The 22,524-nt window shown below is 45.4% G+C and overlaps 1 protein-coding gene across 1 annotated transcript in view; it reads left to right on the top strand.

Annotated features, from left to right (window-relative positions):
- The window catches only part of ATRN (attractin), a 236,352-nt gene extending 215,258 nt beyond the window's left edge, over nucleotides 1-21,094 (top strand). The window contains exons 29-30 of the mRNA XM_056553301.1: nucleotides 18,497-18,611; nucleotides 19,930-21,094. Of these exons, the coding sequence (XP_056409276.1) occupies nucleotides 18,497-18,611; nucleotides 19,930-20,054 (240 nt within the window). The 3' untranslated portion in view covers nucleotides 20,055-21,094. The remainder of the gene's footprint in view (nucleotides 1-18,496; nucleotides 18,612-19,929) is intronic.
- The last annotated feature ends 1,430 nt before the right edge of the window (nucleotides 21,095-22,524 follow it).

Consider the following 22,524-nt stretch of genomic DNA (forward strand, 5'->3'; position numbering starts at 1 on the left):
CCAGACCCCCTCCTCCGGAGCGTTACTATACACAAGACTGAGGGGGTCCGCCAGACTTATACATTGTACGATGTCACACACACCAGACCCCCTCCTCCGGAGCATTACTATACACAAGACTGAGGGGGTCCGCCAGACTTATACATTGTACGATGTCACACACACCAGACCCCTCCTCCGGAGCATTACTATACACAACACTGAGGGGGTCCGCCAGACTTATACATTGTACGATGTCACACACCAGACCCTCTCCTCCGGAGCATTACTATACACAACACTGAGGGGGTCCGCCATCATTATACATTGTACGATGTCACACACACCAGACCCCCTCCTCCAGAGCATTACTATACACAACACGGAGGGGGTCCGCCAGACTTATACATTGTAGGTTGTCACACACACCAGACCCCCTCCTCCGGAGCATTACTATACACAACACTGAGGGGGTCCGCCAGACTTATACATTGTACGATGTCACACACACCAGACCCCCTCCTCCTAAGCATTACTATACACAAGACTGAGGGGGTCCGCCAGACTTATACATTGTACGATGTCACACACCAGACCCTCTCCTCCGGAGCATTACTATACACAACACTGAGGGGGTCCGCCATCATTATACATTGTACGATGTCACACACACCAGACCCCCTCCTCCAGAGCATTACTATACACAACACGGAGGGGGTCCGCCAGACTTATACATTGTAGGTTGTCACACACACCAGACCCCCTCCTCCGGAGCATTACTATACACAACACTGAGGGGGTCCGCCAGACTTATACATTGTACGATGTCACACACACCAGACCCCCTCCTCCTAAGCATTACTATACACAAGACTGAGGGGGTCCGCCAGACTAATACATTGTACGATGTCACACACCAGACCCCCTCCTCCGGAGCATTACTATACACAACACTGAGGGGGTCCGCCAGACTTATACATTGTACAATGTCACACACACCAGACCCCCTCCCCCAGAGCATTACTATACACAACACTGAGGGGGTCCGCCAGACTTATACATTGTACGATGTCACACACACCAGACCCCCTCCTCCTAAGCATTACTATACACAAGACTGAGGGGGTCCGCCAGACTAATACATTGTACGATGTCACACACCAGACCCCCTCCTCCGGAGCATTACTATACACAACACTGAGGGGGTCCGCCAGACTTATACATTGTACGATGTCACACACCGGACCATTACTATACACAACACTGAGGGGGTCCGCCAGACTTATAGATTGTACAATGTCACACACACCAGACCCCCTCCTCCGGAGCATTACTATACACAACGCTGAGGGGGTCCGCCAGACTTATACATTGTACGATGTCACACACACCAGACCCTCTCCTCCGGAGCATTACTATACACAACACTGAGGGGGTCCGCCATCATTATACATTGTACAATGTCACACACACCAGACCCCTCCTCCGGAGCATTACTATACACTACACTGAGGGGGTCCGCCAGACTTATACATTGTACGATGTCACACACACCAGACCCCCCATCCTCCGGAGCATTACTATACACAAGACTGAGGGGGTCCGCCAGACTTATACATTGTACAATGTCACACACACCAGACCCCCTCCTCCGGAGCATTACTATACACAACACTGAGGGGGTCCTCCAGACTTATACATTGTACGATGTCACACACACCAGACCCCCCATCCTCTGGAGCATTACTATACACAAGACTGAGGGGGTCCACCAGACTTATACATTGTACGATGTCACACACACCAGACCCCTCCTCCGGAGCATTACTATACACAAGACTGAGGGGGTCCGCCAGACTTATACATTGTACGATGTCAGACACACCAGACCCCCTCCTCCGGAGCATTACTATACACAACACTGAGGGGGTCTGCCAGACTTATACATTGTACGATGTCACACACACCAGACCCCCTCCTCCGGAGCATTACTATACACAACACTGAGGGGGTCCGCCAGACTTATACATTGTACGATGTCACACACACCAGACCCCTCCTCCGGAGCATTACTATACACAACACTGAGGGGGTCCGCCAGACTTATACATTGTACGATGTCACACACACCAGACCCCCTCCTCCGGAGCATTACTATACACAAGACTGAGGGGGTCCGCCAGACTTATACATTGTACGATGTCACACACCAGACCCTCTCCTCCGGAGCATTACTATACACTACACTGAGGGGGTCCGCCAGACTTATACATTGTACGATGTCACACACACCAGACCCCCTCCTCCGGAGCATTACTATACACAACACTGAGGGGGTCCGCCAGACTTATACATTGTACGATGTCACACACACCAGACCCCTCCTCCGGAGCATTACTATACACAACACTGAGGGGGTCCGCCAGACTTATACATTGTACAATGTCACACACACCAGACCCTCTCCTCCGGAGCATTACTATACACAAGACTGAGGGGGTCCGCCAGACTTATATATTGTATGATGTCACACACCAGACCCCTCCTCCGGAGCATTACTATACACAACACTGAGGGGGTCCGCCATCCTTACACATTGTACAATGTCACACACCAGACCCCCTCCTCCGGAGCATTACTATACACAACACTGAGGTGGTCCGCCAGACTTATACATTGTATGATGTCACACACACCAGACCCCCTCCTCCGGAGCATTACTATACACAACACTGAGGGGTCCGCCAGACTTATACATTGTACGATGTCACACACACCAGACCCCTCCTCCGGAGCATTACTATACACAACACTGAGGGGGTCCGCCAGACTTATACATTGTACGATGTCACACACCAGAACCCCTCCTTCGGAGCATTACTATACACAACACTGAGGGGGTCCGCCATACTCATACATTGTACGATATCAAACACACCAGACCCTCTCCTCCGGAGCATTACTATACACTACACTGAGGGGGTCCGCCATCCTTATACATTCATTGTACAATGTCACACACACCAGACCCTCTCCTCCGGAGCATTACTATACACAAGACTGAGGGGGTCCGCCAGACTTATACATTGTACGATGTCACACACACCAGACCCCCCATCCTCAGAATCATTACCATTCACAAGGTTATACATTACAAGTCACCTCCGCTTGGCGCCACATCTGTCCATAGGCTGTTTGTGGAATTACAATCCTTAGGGCTCACATGGGTGAATATAATGTAATGAGCCTCCAGACGGGTCCATTGCCCCCCGGTCCAGTCTTCCCTGTCTGTGTTGTCCTCCTTCCTGTGCTGACATTATTATAAGTGGAGCAGAATGTTTATGGCGGTGGTATATCGGCCTGGTGATGTCATGCCGGTGAGTGCCTGCTGTACTGACAATAATGAGAAGTGAAGGGTTATTAATACCAGCGGCTTTTCACTTCACACTCTCATATGGAATGTTCTTTGTTCTTTTTATTTTTTTTATTAAAGAAGCACTCCAGTTGTATCATCTAAACTGGGTCACATGGTCACCCAGAGAAAATCACAGTGCTTAATGTATCAGAGGAAGTGGTTAGTCCTGGGATAGCTGACTTCCTGTAAACTATAGGATGACATCATCACCTATCAGATCCCTCCTGGCAAATCCCCGCCAGCTCTGTCTGTATACTGCTGCTGCTATCTCTATGGGATGAGGATATATAGTAGTTATACACCTTTCCTTCTGAACTATCTGTATACTGCTGCTGCTATCTCTGTGGGATCAGGATATATAGTAGTTATACACCGCCCCTTCCAGCTCTATCTGTATACTGCTGCTATCTCTATGGGATCAGGATATATAGTAGTGATACACATCCCCTCCCAGCTCTATCTATATACTGCTGCTGCTATCTCTATGGGATCAGGATATATAGCAGTTATACACATCCCCTCCCAGCTCTATCTGTATACTGCTGCTATCTCTGGGATCAGGATATATAGTAGTGATACACATCCCCTCCCAGCTCTATCTGTATACTGCTGCTATCTCTATGGGATCAGGATATATAGTATTGATACACATCCCTTCCCAGCTCTATCTATATACTACTGCTGCTAACTCTATGGGATCAGGATATATAGTAGTTATACTCATCCCCTCCCAGCTCTATCTATATACTACTGCTGCTATCTCTATGGGATCACGATATATAGCAGTTATACACTTCCCCTCCCAGCTCTATCTGTATACTACTGCTGCAAACTCTATGGGATCAGGATATATAGTATTTATACACATCCCCTCCCAGCTCTATCTATATACTGCTGCTATCTCTATGGGATCAGGATATCTAGTAGTGATACACATCCCCTCCCAGCTCTATCTGTATACTGCTACTATCTCTATGGGATCAGGATATATAGTAGTGATACACATCCCTTCCCAGCTCTATCTGTATACTGCTGCTGCTATCTCTAGGGGCTCAGGATATATAGTAGTTATATACTGCCCCTGAGGCTGTGTTAACACGTTAAATGTTATGTGGGGTTTATCTGTATTTCTTCCTGTCCCTCTCCTCATCTGATTTGGGGGGGGGGGGGGGGGGGGCTGTAAATCTTTGGTCTGGCGGTGGTATTGGGTGCAGTAGGTAGCCTCTTATCTTCCTTCTTGTCATTTTTCCTTGTTTGCATGAGCTTGTGTTCATTGTGCGCTTGTATCTCTCATCAGACTATTACCACAGATCAGGAACATTGCTGACACCGGATATTTCCTACATTTCATTGCGACAGCTGTTTTTTTTTTTACCATTGCCTTTTATATTTTTCCTGCCTTTTCTTGCCGGCTGTGATTTCTGCTGCTGGAGATGGTTTTCGCTATGGGCAGCGGCTGCACCACTGTGACCCATTCAGGGGAGGGGGTCTGCTGACTATAGCAAGGTGCTGGAGGGTAATGGGATGCCTGGGGGGCGACAAATGCCTGATAATCCTGCACTTATCTACTGCACAGAATAGCAGAACACTGTCTTACTACTGTGTTAGGGTAGGTTCACACAGGATCGGAGTGCTGCTGATGTTGTCTTCCATATTGAAGTTAAAGGGGTACTCCAGTGGAATTTATTTTATTTATTTATTTATTTTATTTTTTTTAATCAACTGGTGCCAGAAAGTTAAACAGATTTGTAAATTACTTCTATTAAAAAATCTTAATCCTTCATGTACTTATTAGCTGCTGAATACTACCGGGGAAATTATTTTCTTTTTGGAGCACAGAGCTCTCTGCTGACATCACGACCACAGTGCTCTCTGCTGACATCTCTGTCCATTTTAGGAACTGTCCAGAGCAGCATATGTTTTCTATGGGTATTTTCTCCTACTCTGGACAGTTATTAAAATGGACAGAGGTGTCAGCAGAGAGCACTGTGGTCATGTCAGCAGAGAGCTCTATGTTCCAAAAAGAAAATTATTTCCTCTGAAGTATTCAGCAGCTGATAAGTACTGGAAGGATTAAGATTTTTTTTTTTTTTTTTTTATAGAAGTAATTTACAAATCTGTTTAACTTTCTGGCACCAGTTGATTTAAAAAAAAAAAAAAAAAGTTTTCCACTGGAGTACCCCTTTAAAGTGAATAGGGAAAATGTGTAATTTCTATCGTCTTGGCTGCCTTTTCCAGAAACTGCTCCGCACCTGTCCGTAGGTTGTGCCAAACATTGCAGCTTTGTTCCACTGAAATGAACAGAGCTAAGCTGCAATACCTCATAGGACCTGAGGACAGATGTGGCACTAATGGGTGAAAGCAGCCATGTTTTTGTATTCCTTATTTCTTCAGCTTTTTATATTCTCCCTTTTTATTGCCTGATGAACTAGAAACCTGTTGCCATAGCGGCTGGAAGTACCTTGTTATCTTTCAAGGCCCAATAGTAGTTCATACCCATCTCTTCCAGCTGTGCGAGCAGAGCTAGGTCAGGATACATTTGCAGCTTCTGCTTGCTGTCAATGAATAGAAACATGGAGTGTGATGAGCAGTCAAGTGCCATTCTAAGTCTGGGCATCCCTGGATAGTAGGTGCATTTGGGTTAAAATGCATGTTTTATATAAGCGTTCCTCCACCTGTCACAAGCAGTGTGTCTCCAGCTGTTGCAAAACTATAACTCCCAGCATGCCTGGACAGCCGCTGGCTGTCCAAGCATGCTGTGAGTTGTAGTTTTGCAACATCTGGAGAGCCACAGGCAGAAGTTCCATGGTTTTAAATGGAATTCTGTAAGGGGAGAGAAAATTTGGATCCACTTCTGTGATCCTGGCCTTTAGATCTATCATGACTCTCACTACTGATACTGACACTAAGGGGTGTGTGGGTGGGGGAGGGGGTGTCTCCCCCTCTTACTTAGTCCATGTATCTGGTCTATGGACACTATCAGGTTGTATGTCTCCCCATTGATTATCCATTGCATTGTCGACGTATCTGATCTGGACACCAGGGCGGACACTAGCAGGTTGTATCTTTCCCCATTGATTATCCATTGCATCGTCTATGTATCTGATCTGGACACCAGGGCGGACACTAGCAGGTTGTATGTCTCCCTAATGATTATCCATTGCATCGTCTATGTATCTGATCTGGACACCAGGGCGGACACTAGCAGGTTGTATCTTTCCCCATTGATTATCCGTTGCATCATAAATGTATCTGATATGGACACCAGGGCAGACACTAGCAGGTTGTCTCCCCATTGATTATCCATTGCATCGTCAATATTTCTGATCTGGACACCAGGGCAGACACTATCAGGTTGTGTCTCTCCCTTTTGATTATCCGTTGGATCGTCTATGTATCTGATCTGGACACCAGGGAGCGGACACTATCAGGTTGTGTGTCTCCCCATTGATTATCCATTGCATCGTCTTAGTGTCCGCCCTGGTGTCCAGATCAGATACATTGACGATGCAATGGATAATCATTAGGGAGACCTACAACCTGCTAGTGTCTGCCCTGGTGTCCAGATCAGATACAATCAGGTTGTATGTATCCCCATTGATTATCCATTGCATCGTCGATGTATCTGATCTGGACACCAGGGCGGACACTATCAGGTTGTATGTATCCCCATTGATTATCCATTGCATCGTCGATGTATCTGATCTGGACACGGGCGGACACTATCAGGTTGTATGTATCCCCATTGATTATCCATTGCATCGTCGATGTATCTGATCTGGACACAGGGGTGGACACTATCAGGTTGTATGTATCCCCATTGATTATCCATTGCATCGTCGATGTATCTGATCTGGACACGGGCGGACACTATCAGGTTGTATGTATCCCCATTGATTATCCATTGCATCGTCGATGTATCTGATCTGGACACAGGGGCGGACACGATCAGGTTGTATGTATCCCCATTGATTATCCATTGCATCGTCGATGTATCTGATCTGGACACAGGGGCGGACACTATCAGGTTGTATGTATCCCCATTGATTATCCATTGCATCGTCGATGTATCCGCTCCAGCCGGTGTCTTTTAATGAAATCTTTGTATTAGAGTAATCCTTAGCTCTTATCTCCAGCAGAGTAAATCCTATGAAGGTTATCGAAGGAACACGTGGCCAAATAGCAAACCGGCAAATGAATTCCATTACTTATCGCTGGTAATTGTGGTGAGTGCAGGGAAGTTCTCTGCAAGCACGCGGCAGCGTTATGATATTCCAATGACAAAGGCTTTATGTGTCTCCTGCTCTTTTGTTGGGCTTTTTAATATAGTTTAATCATAGGAGGATAGAAAAGGAGCGCAGGATAATTAGAGTGCGTATATAAAAGTGACAGGAAGGAGGGGCGCGGAGCAGTGCCTGCATTGGCCTCATGGGGCAGCATGATGCGTCAGCCCTGATAACACTGCTCTGTGATGTTTGTATATGTGGGGATGTCATCTCGTGCTCAGATTCTAGAGCAGTTCTAGTTTTGCAACATCTGGAGGGCCGCAGTTTGGAGACCACTATTCTAGAGCACAGGTCCCCAAAGCTTTCCAGACTCATTCTAAAGTGTCTTAACGTTCTCTCTTAATCCCATAATATACATTTACTCTCAGGACCACTTTGTTTTTGATCACTCTCCCCCTACTTACCTGTCTCCCCACCTATTTCTGGTCTTGTGCCCCTTATTCACTGCATCTGTCTTTTTCTTTCTTAATTTTACTCTTCCCCCTCCCTTTTGTCATCGTTTTCCCTCACCCGTCTCTCCTGTCCCTCACCCCTGTCATCCCCTTCTTACCCCTTGCCCTCTCCCTCCTTACGCTTTGCCCTTATTTCTCCACTTACTCTTTTCGCTCATTCACCACTTTCTCCCCCTAACCTCTTGCTCTTCCCCACCCTTGCTGTGTCCCTGCCGCCTTACTACTTTCAACTCCCCTCATCCCTTGCTCTCTTCACTTTGCTCTCTTTACCCCTCGCTCCCTCTACCTTTTATCTGTTTCCCCTCCGCTTTCTTACCCCTTTCTCTGTTTCCCCTCCGCTTTCTTACCCCTTCCTCTGTTTCCCCTCCGCTTTCTTACCCCTTCCTCTGTTTCCCCTCCACTTTCTTACCCCTTTCTCTGTTTCCCCTCCACTTTCTTACCCCTTTCTCTGTTTCCCCTCCGCTTTCTTACCCCTTTCTCTGTTTCCCCTCCTCTTTCTTACCCCTTTCTCTGTTTCCCCTCCGCTTTCTTACCCTTTTCTCTGTTCCCCTCCTCTTTCTTACCCCTTCCTCTGTTTCCCCTCCACTTTCTTACCCCTTTCTCTGTTTCCCCTCCGCTTTCTTACCCCTTTCTCTGTTTCCCCTCCTCTTTCTTACCCCTTTCTCTGTTTCCCCTCTGCTTTCTTAGCCTTTTCTCTGTTCCCCTCCTCTTTCTTACCCCTTTCTCTGTTTCCCCTCCGCTTTCTTACCCCTTGCTCTGTTTTCCCTCAGATTTCTTACACCTTGCTCTGTTTCCCCTCCTCTTTCTTACCACTTGCTCTGTTTTCCCTCCGCTTTCTTACCCCTTGCTCTGTTTCCCCTCCGCTTTCTTACCCCTTTCTCTGTTTCCCCTCCTCTTTCTTACCCCTTTCTCTGTTTCCCCTTTGCTTCCTTACCCCTTGCTCTGTTTTCCTTCCGCTTTCTTACCCCTTTCTGTTTCCCCTCCTGTTTCTTACCCCTTGCTCTGTTTTCCCTCCGCTTTCTTACCCCTTGCTCTGTTTCCCCTCCTCTTTCTTACCCCTTGCTCTGTTTTCCCTCCGCTTTCTTACCCCTTGCTCTGTTTCCCCTCCTCTTTCTTACCCCTTTCTCTGTTTCCCCTCCGCTTTCTTACCCCTTTCTCTGTTTCCATTCCGCTTTCTTAACCCTTTCTCTGTTTTCCTTCCGCTTTCCTACCCCTTGTTCTGTTCCCCCAGTTCTCTTCCCTCCCCACTTATGCGCTCTCTCCCCCCAACACTCCCTTATTTTCTCTGATCTCTCCCTTCTCAATAAATCCCATTATAAGTGCATACAGGCAGCATCTTCTCGCCGATGTCTTCTCTGTTACCGAGTTTTTTATCCGCCTCCTCTTGAATTAGGGATTAGCATCTGGAGCCGGCAACTTTACACAACCCGGCAGATCCGCCATGATTTACAGGTAGCGAAGGGTCAAAACAGCGAACTGGAGGGTTCAAAATGCAGCAGCTGTGAGTCCTGCCAGTCTGTATAAATAGACTAGAATTAATACCGCCAATATGAATATATAGTATATGTATGGACTGTTTCCCTCCTCACAATTTCTCTGCTGCTACTTTTACATTTGTTGACTTCAGTCCAATCACTGCGAAAAACACAAAAGCAATAAAAATCAGCTGAAAAAGAGAAACCTATTCCCCCTTCCTCCTTATTCTCCATCTTCCTCCCTCTCATATTTGTCATCACGGCCGAGGCGCTGGATTGTAGCCTGCGCTCCCCTAATATTACATCTCCCAGCCGCCTGATTGTCCGATAATCAAATACAAAATTCTGCCCCATCAACAAAAGCCGCACCAGCAAAAAAACACTTTCTGGCATCCAGCAATTTATTTACAATATATATTCCACACCTCCTCATGCCAGCACTTTTCCAAATGACTCGCTCCGTGGATTTTATTTTATTTATTTTTTATTATTGTTTTTTGACTTGTTATAGTTTATTTCCTTATTGTACTGTTATTTATTTTAAAGGGATACAAACTAAAAGGGACCTTATCATAAATGATCCTTCTCCTTTCATTCTCTTCTTTCCTGTATACCAGTGTTTCCCAAGCAATGTGTCTCCAGCTGTTGCAAAACTACAAGTCCCAGCATGCCTGGACAGCCAACGGCTGTCCAGGCATGCTGGGAGTTGTAGTTTTGCAACAGCTGGAGACACACTGCTTGGGGGGAGAAAAAACCTGAATATAAAGTGGAGGAAAAAATGCCACTACATGGGAGGACCGATCATTTGCCCCTCCCTGCTAAAGTAGTAAAGCACAGGAAGTAGGATCTTGAAAATCTCAAAATTGGCTGCCAACTTACCTGTGCTTTGATCGTCTCAGACCCCATTCAATTCAGTGACCCCAATGACTACATTTGGCTTATTGTACACTGCTCCTGATGAGGTGGCGGATGTCCTCCCAGACCTGGACTAAAGCATCCACCAACTCCTGGACAGTCTGTGGTGCAACGTGGAGTTGGTGGATGGAGCGAGACATGATGTCCCAGATGTGCTCAATTGGATTCAGGTCTGGGGAGCGGGCGGGCCAGTCCATAGCATCAATGCCTTCCTCTTGCAGGACCTGCTGACACACTCCAGCCACATGAGGTCTAGCATTGTCTTGCATTAGGAGGGACCCAGGGCCAACCGCACCAGCATATGGTCTCACAAGGGGTCTGAGGATCTCATCTCGGTACCTAATGGCAGTCAGGCTACCTCTGGCAAGTACATGGAGGGCTGTGCGGCCCCCAAAAGAAATGCCACCCCACACCATTACTGACCCACCGCCAAACCGCAGGCAGCAGAACGTTCTCCACGGCATCTCCAGACTGTCACATGTGCTCAGTGTGAACCTGCTTTCATCTGTGAAGAGCACATGGCGCCAGTTGCGAGTTTGCCAATCTTGGTGTTCTCTGGCAAATGCCAAACGTCCTGCATGGTGTTGGGCTGTAAGCACAACCCTCAATTGCGGACCTCAGGCCCTCATACCACCCTCATGGAGTCTTTTTCTGACCATTTCAGTGGACACATGCACATTTGCACCTGCTGGAGGTCATTTTGCAGGGCTCTGGCAGTGCTCCTCCTTGCACAAAGGCGCCCTCCTACGGCCTCCTCCACGTCTCCTGATGTACTGGCCTGTCTTCTGGTAGCGCCTCCATGCTCTGGACACTACGCTGACAGACACAGCAAACCTTCTTGCCACAGCTCACATTGATGTGCCATACTGGATGAGCTGCACTACCTGAGCCCCTTGTGTGGGTTGTAGACTCTGTCTCATGCTACCACTAGAGTGAAAGCACCGCCAGCATTCAAAAGTAACCAAAACATCAGCCAGGAAGCATAGGATCTGAGAAGTGGTCTGTGGTCACCCCCTGCAGAACCACTCCTTTATTGGGGATGTGTCTTGCTAATTGCCTATAATTTCCACCTGTTGTCTGTTCCATTTGCACAACAGCATGTGAAATTGATTGTCAATCAGTGTTCTTCCTGAGTGGACAGTGTGATTTCACACAAGTGTCATTGACTTGGCGTTAGATTGTGTTGTTTAAGTGTTCACTTTATTTTTTTTGAGCAGTGTATATCAAGAGTTTTGACTTCTGTGCGAAATGCGTTGTTTGCTGAACTTTTTAGCCCGAGTCAGAACGGATCATAGTCACGGACTTTAATGGGGCTTGTGCCAATCCAACCATAGATACTTCGGCAGCAGATTTTGAAATGTTGCCCACCTATCTGTGTCTAGCAGCCACGAAACGCTATAGTTGAGCCGTTGACATGCCGGCCAGAGCCTATTGAAGTCCTCCGGGAAGACTCGTATGATTGTAGCTATAGCACAGAAAACTTCAGCACCATTAAGGGATTATCCAGAGAATAAAAAAAAAAACATACTCACCTGTTGCCGATCCCACTCGACCGATTCCAGTCTCCACTGCTTTGTGCATTCCACTCTCTTCTCCATATATAGGGTACGTTCACACTGCAGTATCTCTGCGCCAAAATATTCCAGGTTGGAGATTCCGTCTGATCGGCCAACAACAAAATTGTTCGTCACTATGACCACGCGGACCTGTGCCTTCACTATTATTGGCAATGCAGTAATAATGTTATCTGCATACACCTCAATATGGCAGCGTATTTCATAACCAATCAGGTGATTGTATCTTCATGTCCCCCTAGGAGAAAGTGAAATGGTTTTAAAAAAAATATACGGTATAAAGGGTAGTTATACACCCCCCCCCCCAGCTCTATCTGTATACTGCTGCTATCTCTATGGGATCAGTTTATAGAGTAGTAATACACCTCCCCCAGCTCTATCTGTATACTTCTGTTATCTATGTGGGATCGGTATAAAGGGTAGTTATACACCCCCCCCCCCCAGCTCTATCTGTATACTGCTGCTATCTCTATGGGATCAGTTTATAGAGTAGTAATACACTTCCCCCAGCTCTATCTGTATACTTCTGCTATCTATGTGGGATCGGTATAAAGGGTAGTTATACACCCCCCCCCCCAGCTCTATCTGTATACTGCTGCTATCTCTATGGGATCAGTTTATAGAGTAGTAATACACCTCCCCCAGCTCTATCTATATACTTCTGCTATCTATGTGGGATCGGTATAAAGGGTAGTTATACACCCCCCCCCCCCAGCTCTATCTGTATACTGCTGCCATCTCTATGGGATCAGTATATAGAGTAGTTATACACCTCTCCGGAGGCTTTCTTTTCATACATTGTGTTTTTGCCATGTTATTTCTTTATTTTGGAAAAATCACTTTCGGCTTATGGCAGCCTAATTACAAGAACTGCGTTAAGACACCTTACCCCCAATCTGCTCAACAATAGGCTTCATGGGAAATGTAGGCAGCGTTAGGAAATCATTTCAGTGATGAAATAATGATCCAAATGACTGAAAACTCAAGCCTGTTACATCAGCTAAAACAGCTAAGCACAAGGCATTCACAACAACTTCCACGTTATTCTCTAATAATATCCTATGCTGCACTATATAAATATAAACAAAAATAAAATCCTGGTGTGCTTCTTTAAAGGGGTACTCCGCCCCTAGACATCTTATCTCTACCCAAAGGATAGGGGATAAGATGATCTCGGCTGCGGCACCCTAGGCATCCGCGAAGTTCACTCCGTGCCGTATGACTGGTAATGCGTGGTGGAGGCTCGTGCCGTCACAGCTACGCCCCCTCAATGCAAGTCTATGGCCGTCATGCCCCCTCCCATAGACTTGCATCAAGGGGGCGTGGCTGTGACGTCACGAGCCTCTGATGCTGCACCTGACACTAGAGCTGAGCGGTATGACCAAAAATGTGTATCACAGTATTTTTGTGAGTTATGCCAGTTCCACGGTATTTAACAGTATTTTCCACCCCACCAATCATGTGACCTGTGGGCGCTGCTTCTCTAAACCCCCCCCCCCCTCTCCCCCCTCTCTCTTTATCAGCCCAGCGCTGCGCTGTCCCCCACATCTGGGAACTAATCATATGTCACCTCGTCCTCCTGTGAGTTGCAGGCCGCCAGCACTGGAAATCTGTACTGTACTACGTATTCCTGTGGCCGAGATGCAAAAATAAACAAAATAAACTTTAACTCACCTTTCTATGTTCCCCGTCGTTGCTCCGGTAATGGCCTCACGCTGGGGATGGGAACGTGAGACCGTTACCGGAGCAACGTGGCTTTAAAGTTGGTCTATTTTTGCAGCCCGGGCACAAGGAACATGTAGTACAGTACAGATTTCCAGTGCCGGCGGCTCGTAACTCATAGGAAAACGAGGTGACATATGATTAGTTCCCTGATGTGGGAGACAGCGCAGCGCTGGGCTGATAAACCGGGGGGGGGGGGAGAAGCAGAACAGCTCCCGCGGGTCACATATGATTGGTTCCCCGATGTGGGGACAGCACGCTGCGGCTGATAATTAAGTAATTTGGGGGGGGGGGGGGGGGGGGGTCCAACCGGTATTGCGGTATGGGAAAAATTAATATCGTGTGGGAAATTTTTTTCGGTTTTTGGTATGAACCGGTATACTGCCCAGCACTACCTGACGCTCTAAACGAACGCCGTGTGCAGTAGGGAGATGGAGGTGGAGCTTGGACCCCCGCGATCAGACATCTTATCCTCTATCCTATGGATAGGGGATAAGATGTCTAGGGGCAGAGTACCCCTTTAAGTTGCTTAGCTTCCGGCTGTGAGGCAGCTTGCTGCAGCAACAACAACCTCCTCCCCAGCTGATTTAGAGAAGTCCCCCAGCTGTATACAGGAGGGTACAAGGAGGTGATGGGCCTCGGTTTTTCAGATTTCTTCTAGACTAATTATTTTGAGAACTTTTCAGATCAGCAAGAAAATGTATCCAGTTTTTTTTTTTTTTTCCTGTTAATTCATTTCTAGGTTTAATGCCCCTTTAATAGGCGAACATTGACAAATAGCTGAGCATCTGTGACTTAAGTGTTGAGAGAGGCTGCCCATAACTTGTAATTCTATACCATGGGAAGATTGAGGGCCCCATAAAGTGATCAGGGTAACAAAGCCTCGGCTGCCTTCATGGCCGCGTCATAAAAACCAAGACAGATTAGCGCAGAACGGGATCTGCTGTTATTGAAAATAAAATGGGGGAGAAAAAAAAAATTCCCAGCTCCATTTGACGCTTCTGCTGGGTCATAAAACACTAATTTGCATGACGCTGGGTGTTAATTCATTAATAGAATACGCCGGCGTAATAGAGGACATAAATACCGCGCCTTTGATTTATCCGCCTGACATTTGCTTTTCCATTAAGCTTTTACATTGTATAATGGCGCCTTGTTGGTTTCTGCCCACACAACCAGATTACAATTTATTCTCCTATTAATTGCTGCAGAATGGGGGCTTCATGAAGACAATGCCCGAGCTGCCCACCCATGTGGAAGAGGCGACCATTTATAACCTGTTAGTGATTATGGGGCCGAACCTGACGAATGGGATTATTATTACTAATGTATCTGCAGCCGAGACATGTTCACTGCTGTTTACACACTAGATGCGAATGAAAAATTGTGTATAACCATAGGGGGGCAGAGCAGATTTTGGAATCTAGAAAAAAAAAAAAAGATTCCAGCTGTGGACTCAAAGAATACAACAGCTGAGGGTTTGTTAGAATCACATTTACTATGGCAGAACATAATAAATATATATATACAGTGATCCCTCAACTTACAGTGGCCTCATCATACAATAGTTTCAACATACAATGGTCTTTTCTGGACCATTGTAACTTGAAACCAGACTCAACATACAATGCTATGGAATCTTGCGAAATGTGTCAATGGCTGGAAGAACCGACCAATCAAAATGGATATTTCACTGGTAAAATCAGTGTATTCCTAAAGCGTATGCACTGACTGGTGTCTGGTAGCGCCCCCTACAGTACAGGGAGGTATTACATGTTCTGTACTCTTTACCTGTATTCCTAAAGCGTATGCACTGACTGGTGTCTGGTAGCGCCCCCTACAGTACAGGGAGGTATTACATGTTCTGTAATATGCTTTACCTGTATTACTGAAGTGCATGCACTGACTGGTGTCTGGTAGCGCCTACTACAGTACAGGGTGGTATTACATGTTCTGTACTCTTTACCTGTATTACTGAAGTGTATGCACTGACTGGTGTCTGATAGCACCCCCTACAGTACAGGGAGGTATTACATGTTCTGTACTCTTTACCTGTATTACTGAAGTGTATGCACTGACTGGTGTCTAGTAGCACCCCCTACAGTACAGGGAGGTATTACATGTTCTGTACTACTCTTTACCTGTATTACTGAAGTGTATGCACTGACTGGTGTCTGGTAGCGCCCCCTACAGTACAGGGAGGTATTACATGTTCTGTACTCTTTACCTGTATTACTGAAGTGTATGCACTGACTGGTGTCTAGTAGCACCCCCTACAGTACAGGGAGGTATTACATGTTCTGTACTCTTTACCTGTATTACTGAAGTGTATGCACTGACTGGTGTCTGGTAGCGCCCCCTACAGTACAGGGAGGTATTACATGTTCTGTACTCTTTACCTGTACCAGGGTTAGCTGCTCCTTTGGACATCAGGTGAGGGCGGCTCCATTTTCCTTATTTTAGGACATTGTGTGTTCTGTACAGCACCCTGAAGAAGCTCCGGTCCTCCCAAAGAGGTTGCTTCCAGCTGTTCCAAAACTACAACTCCCAGCATGTCCGGACAGCCTTTGGCTGTCCGGGCATGCTGGGAGTTGTAGTTTTGCAACAGCTGGAGGCACCCTGTTTGGGAAACACTCAGACAGTGATTTACAGCTCCCAGCAGAGCATTATCACTTTTATATGGAAGGATTTGTTTTATCTATATTAGTTATCTACTTATTTTTCTTTAATTCTCACTTTTTCCTATTTTTGGATGACATTTTGGTGGCTTAAGAACCAATTAACAGGTTTCCATAGAGTTCTGGTCTCAACATACAATGGTTTCAACATACAATTGTCGTCCTGGAACCAATTAATATTGTAACTTGAGGGACCACTGAATATATATATATATATATATATATATATATGTGTATATATATATATTAGTATATACAGTCATGGCAGTAAATGTTGGCACTAGAGATGAGCGAATTTACAGTAAATTTGATTCGTCACAAACTTCTCGGCTCGGCAGTTGATGACTTATCCTGCATAAATTTGTTCAGCCTTCAGGTGCTCCCGGTGGGCAGGAAAAGGTGGATACATTCCTAGGAAATAGTCTCATAGGACTGTATCCACCTTTTCCAGCCCACGGGAGCACCGGAAAGCTGAATTCATTTATGCAGGATAAGTCATCAACTGCCGAGCCGAGAAGTTCGTGACAAATTGAATTTACTGTAAATTTGCTCATCTCTAGTTGGCACCCTTGAAATTTTTTAATAAAATGAAGTATTTCTCACAGAAAAGGATTGCAGTAACACATGTTTTGCTATACACAGGTTTATTCTCTTTGTGTGTATTGGAACTAAGGAAAAAAAGCAAATTGGACAAAATGTCACCAAACTCCAAAAATGGGCTGGACAAAATTATTGGCACCCTTTCAAAATTATGGAAACAAAATAAGATTGTTTCAAGCATGTGATGCTCCTTTTAAACTCACCTGGGGCAAGTAACAGGTGTGGGCAATATAAAAATCACACCTGAAAGCAGATAAAAAGGAGAGAAGTTCACTTAGTCTTTGCATTGTGTATAAAAAAAAGCAAGACTACATTTTGCCAAAATAAACTTGAGTAAGCCAAAATCCTTCTAGGAAAACATCTTGTGGACAGATGAGACCAAGATAGAGCTTTTTGGTAAAGCACATCATTCTACTGTTTACCGAAAACAGAATGAGGCCTACAAAGAAAAGAACACAGTACCTACAGTGAAATATGGTGGAGGTTCAATGATGTTTTGGGGTTGTTTTGCTGCCTCTGGCACTGGGGGCCTTGAATGTGTATAAGGCATCATGAAATCTGAGGGTTACTAATGGATTTTGGGTCGCACTGTACAGCCTAGTGGCTGTCCAGGCATGCTGGGAGTTGTAGTCGCTGATGGTCTGGGCATGCTGGGAGTTGTAGTTTTGTAACAACAGCTTGAGGCACACTGGTTGGGAAATGCTGCCATAGAGTGTGGCTGAAAACTCATGCCTGCCACATGCACTAAAACAGGTAAGCACAAGACTTACACACCAACCTCTGCATTATTCTATTTATTAAAAAATAAAAATAATGTATTAAGTCCATACAGTAAGTTACAGCATTGTGTCAGACCCACCATATGATAGATTCATGACCAGACTAGTGATGGTGAGGGGGCATGATATGGGCAAAAAACAAACCAAACCTGAAGTGCTTCTTCAAGAGTATATTCACACATGACAGGATTGGGTGCAGATTAGAGGTTGGGGTTCCCCTCCGCAGCAGGTGTTTGCAGCAGATTTCATCTTTTGAGTGTATGGGTAAAATCTGCAACAAAATCGAATTTTAACATTTAGTAAAACAGCTGGAAAAGCCACATGACAAGGTGACAGAACCTTGCAGAATTATGGTCCACGTTGGTCTCTGTGCACACCTGTCTGGACCTCCTAAAATGCATCAGAATAGGCAACATTTATCATGTTAACCAGAATATTTCCCATTCACTGACTGTATATGTGTATATATATATATATATATATATATATGTGTGTGTGTGTATATATATATATATATATATATATATATATATGACCTCCAATGGGGTGTGGGGTTTTGTAGTAAATCCAGATTCCATGCTGACTGTTCCCACCATTTTTTTTCCCTCTCCTTCTCCTCAGACTGTTCCGAAGCCGATCGCCTTGGAGCCATGTTGTGGTAACAAAGCGGCGGTCCTTTCAATATTTGTACGGCTGCCACGTGGTTTAGGGGGCATTCCACCTCCAGGACAATCTGGTAAGTCAGGAATCAATGATGATAGTTAGTAACTTGCAGCTGGTTAGTATAGTTAAAACAATACAGGATATAACTCAGGATCAGTACAGGATAAGTAATGTAATGTATATACACAGTGACCCCACCAGCAGAATAGTGATTACAGCTCTGGAGTATAATACAGGATATGACTCAGGATCAGTACATGATAAGTTATGTAATGTATGTACACAGTGACCTCACCAGCAGAATAGTGAGTACAGCTCTGGAGTATAATACAGTATATAACTCAGGATCAGTACAGGATAAGTAATGTAATGTATGTACACAGTGAGCCCACCAGGAGAATAGTGAGTACAGCTCCGGAGTATAATACAGGATATAACTCAGGATCAGTACAGGATAAGTAATGTAATGTATGTAGACAGTGACCTCACCAGGAGAATAGTGAGTACAGCTCTGGAGTATAATACAGGATATAACTCAGGATCAGTACAGGATAAGTAATGTAATGTATGTACACAGTGACCTCACCAGCAGAATAGTGAGTACAGCTCTGGAGTATAATACAGTATATAACTCAGGATCAGTACAGGATAAGTAATGTAATGTATGTACACAGTGAGCCCACCAGGAGAATAGTGAGTACAGCTCCGGAGTATAATACAGGATATAACTCAGGATCAGTACAGGATAAGTAATGTAATGCATGTAGACAGTGACCTCACCAGGAGAATAGTGAGTACAGCTCTGGAGTATAATACAGGATATAACTCAGGATCAGTACAGGATAAGTAATGTAATGTATGTACACAGTGACCTCACCAGCAGAATAGTGAGTACAGCTCTGGAGTATAATACAGTATATAACTCAGGATCAGTACAGGATAAGTAATGTAATGTATGTACACAGTGACCTCACCAGCAGAATAGTGACTGCAGCTCTGGAGTATAATACAGGATATAACTCAGGATCAGTACAGGATAAGTAATGTAATGTATGTACACAGTGACCCCACCAGCAGAATAGTGACTGCAGCTCTGGAGTATAATACAGGATATAACTCAGGATCAGTACAGGATAAGTAATGTAATATATGTACACAGTGACCCCACTAGCAGATTAGTGAGTACAGCTCTGGAGTATAATACAGTATATAACTCAGGATCAGTACAGGATAAGTAATGTAATGTATGTACACAGTGACCCCACCAGCAGTATAGTGAGTACAGCTCTGGAGTATAATACAGGATATAACTCAGGATCAGTACAGGATAAGTAATGTAATGTATGTGTATATTTGAAGCTAACGTCTTGCCCCGGTGTTCCTCACTATAGGTCTAGCCGTGGCCAGCGCTTTGGTGGATATCTCACAACAGATGCCATTAGTGTACAAAGAGAAATCGGGAGTAGTGCGAAGCCGGAAGCACCAACCGCCCGCACAGCCCGGGACCTGTATTTGACATTGGACTTTCACACTTTAGGAGATCTGAACACTGATAATGCTGGAGGAGTCAGATATTACCATGAAGAGACTTGGCAGGGGTGTCACCGATTCGTACGGGATCTCTTCCCACATCTGCATGGTTCTGTTCACTTTTCCCGGAGGTTTTCCTTCTACTGACATTCATGAATATTATTATTTCTTTTTATTTTTTTATGATTCATCACAAGGACTGGAAGATAAAGCTGAATGAATCTTAAGTTATTTTCACTACGGTTTGACTTGATGCAGCCCCACGCTCAGGGTCCAGGTCCATAATTTCCTTAAGTTTCTTATTTTTTTATTTTTTTTTTCTTACCGATTCTGAATAAAAACAGTTTATGATTCCCAGCAACTTTTAAAGAGACATTCCCATAAAAATCGTCAGGAGCAACTCCGGGGACAAGTATTAATGAAGTGTTTACGTGGATGGTGGACACCATGTGACTCGTCTGCGCAGGGGTTCATCGGCAGTCTACGGGCACCGACCAATGCCAGTCTCGGTACCAGCGACACTTGAGGCCAGTCTGACCAGATAGTCTCATAGATTTTCTTCTGTGGCACTAAGCAGTTTTTTCGGATGGGCATGGCTGATTTATGTATACGTTGCCTAATTTGATAAGACATTTTTACGTGCTGGATTAGAAACTACATGGGAATACTTGAGGATCCGTATAGGGTATGTTTGTGAACCCTTCAGATTCTGTACTTGTATCGACGTGCAGGATAACCATGACAAACTTTATAAGCACACGTTCTTCCTGCAAACACTACTGGGGGTGGTAGGGGAGGGGAACCTCCTACACGTTTCGGTTTTCCGGATGCCGCAATCTCTTCCCCCCCCAGTTCACAGAGCTGGTAATCACAGAGAATGTCATAGGGTTAAAGACGCATCTTCATTTCACACATACGCAGCCTTCCAATAACGGACTTGCTATCAAAAGCAATAGCTCCCCCCTGAGGACATATGTATATCTGTATAGAAAAAATTAAATAAAATGATACAAACAAAAAAAAAAAGGGTGTAAATGACAAGGTGCTAACTTTAATGACACTTTGCTTTCCCTTAAATATATTTATTTTTGTGCTTTTTGGATTCGGAAAGAGACACATACCACCCCCCACCCCCAGTCAGTTTTTTTGGGGGGGGGTTGGGGGTGAGTCGGGGAGGGACTGTAACGCATTAAGAAAAAACTATTTACCTTTTTAGGCTTTCAAAGAAAAAAAAAAGCTTCTAAATAACATGTCCAAATCCTTTAAAAAAAATGTCACCGTTGTATCGCACGTAGTCATTAAAATTATTTTGTACATGTTTTATTGTCTTCAAGAAAAAAAAAAACTACATTCAAGATGGAAAGTGTTGAAGTGTGTCTTTTGGAAAACTTTTTGGGGTGTGGGGGCAGGCCTTTGGCTGTACAGGCATGCGGTGAGTTGTAATTTTGCAACAGCTGGAGCCAACCTGGTTGGGAAACGCTGCATAAGATTTTTATCAGCCAAACCTGCAGATTTTGGCTCTTCCTAGATTGGTATCGGGAACAACATCAATCAATTCTGAGTCTTAAAGGGGTACTCCGCCTCTAGACATGTTATTCCCTATCCAAAGGATAGAGGATAAGATGTCTGATCGCGAGGTCCCCAGCTGGTCCTCGGCTGCGCCATGACATCCGGTGCATGGAGTGAAGTTTACTCTGTGCCGTATGACTGGTGATGCGGGGCGGAGACTCGTGCTGTTACGGTCACGCCCACTCGTGACATCACAACCACACCCCCTCAATACAAGTCTATGGGAGGAGGTGTGGCCGCCATGCCCCCTCCCGTAGACTTACATTGAGGGGGCGTGGCTGTGACATCATGAGCTTCCGGCACTGCACCCATCGCTCTAAACGAACACTGGGTGCAGCAGGCAGATCGCAAGGGTCCTCAGCGGTGGGACCCCCACAATCAGACATTTTATCCCCTATCCTTTGGATAGGGCATAAGATGTCTAGGGGCGGAGTACCCCTTTAAGTGGTTACAGGCTTTTACGGTTAATGATGTCTGCATCTTATAAGGAATTACCAGGTACAGTATTCAGTAATCTTACATTGTTACGTTGCAGCCACTATGAAAGTTGAAAACTATGTCAGAATCTTTATCCAACCACCATGGGGCCGTACTGTGATGACTGAAGTCTCGCGGGCCCTCTGTATGAAGTTGAACATACTAATAATGGGGAAGCACTTGGCGTTACTCACTGCTGTTCTTCCTCTCCGGGGCCCAGGGGCCCTGGACCTCTTCAGCAGAGGTAAACCTCTGCCGTTATATATAGTCTAACTGAAGACTAGAGCATTTCCAAATAGGAGTGATCTTCAGTAAGATCAAGATACCGTACGATATTGAGACTGGCGACCAGAGTGTCTCGTCAGAATGGAGCGGTAGGACGCAAATCCATGTCGCATCTCCCTTCGTTC

This window comes from Hyla sarda, chromosome 1, assembly GCF_029499605.1.
Source record: "Hyla sarda isolate aHylSar1 chromosome 1, aHylSar1.hap1, whole genome shotgun sequence".
NCBI classification, from domain to species: domain Eukaryota; kingdom Metazoa; phylum Chordata; class Amphibia; order Anura; family Hylidae; genus Hyla; species Hyla sarda.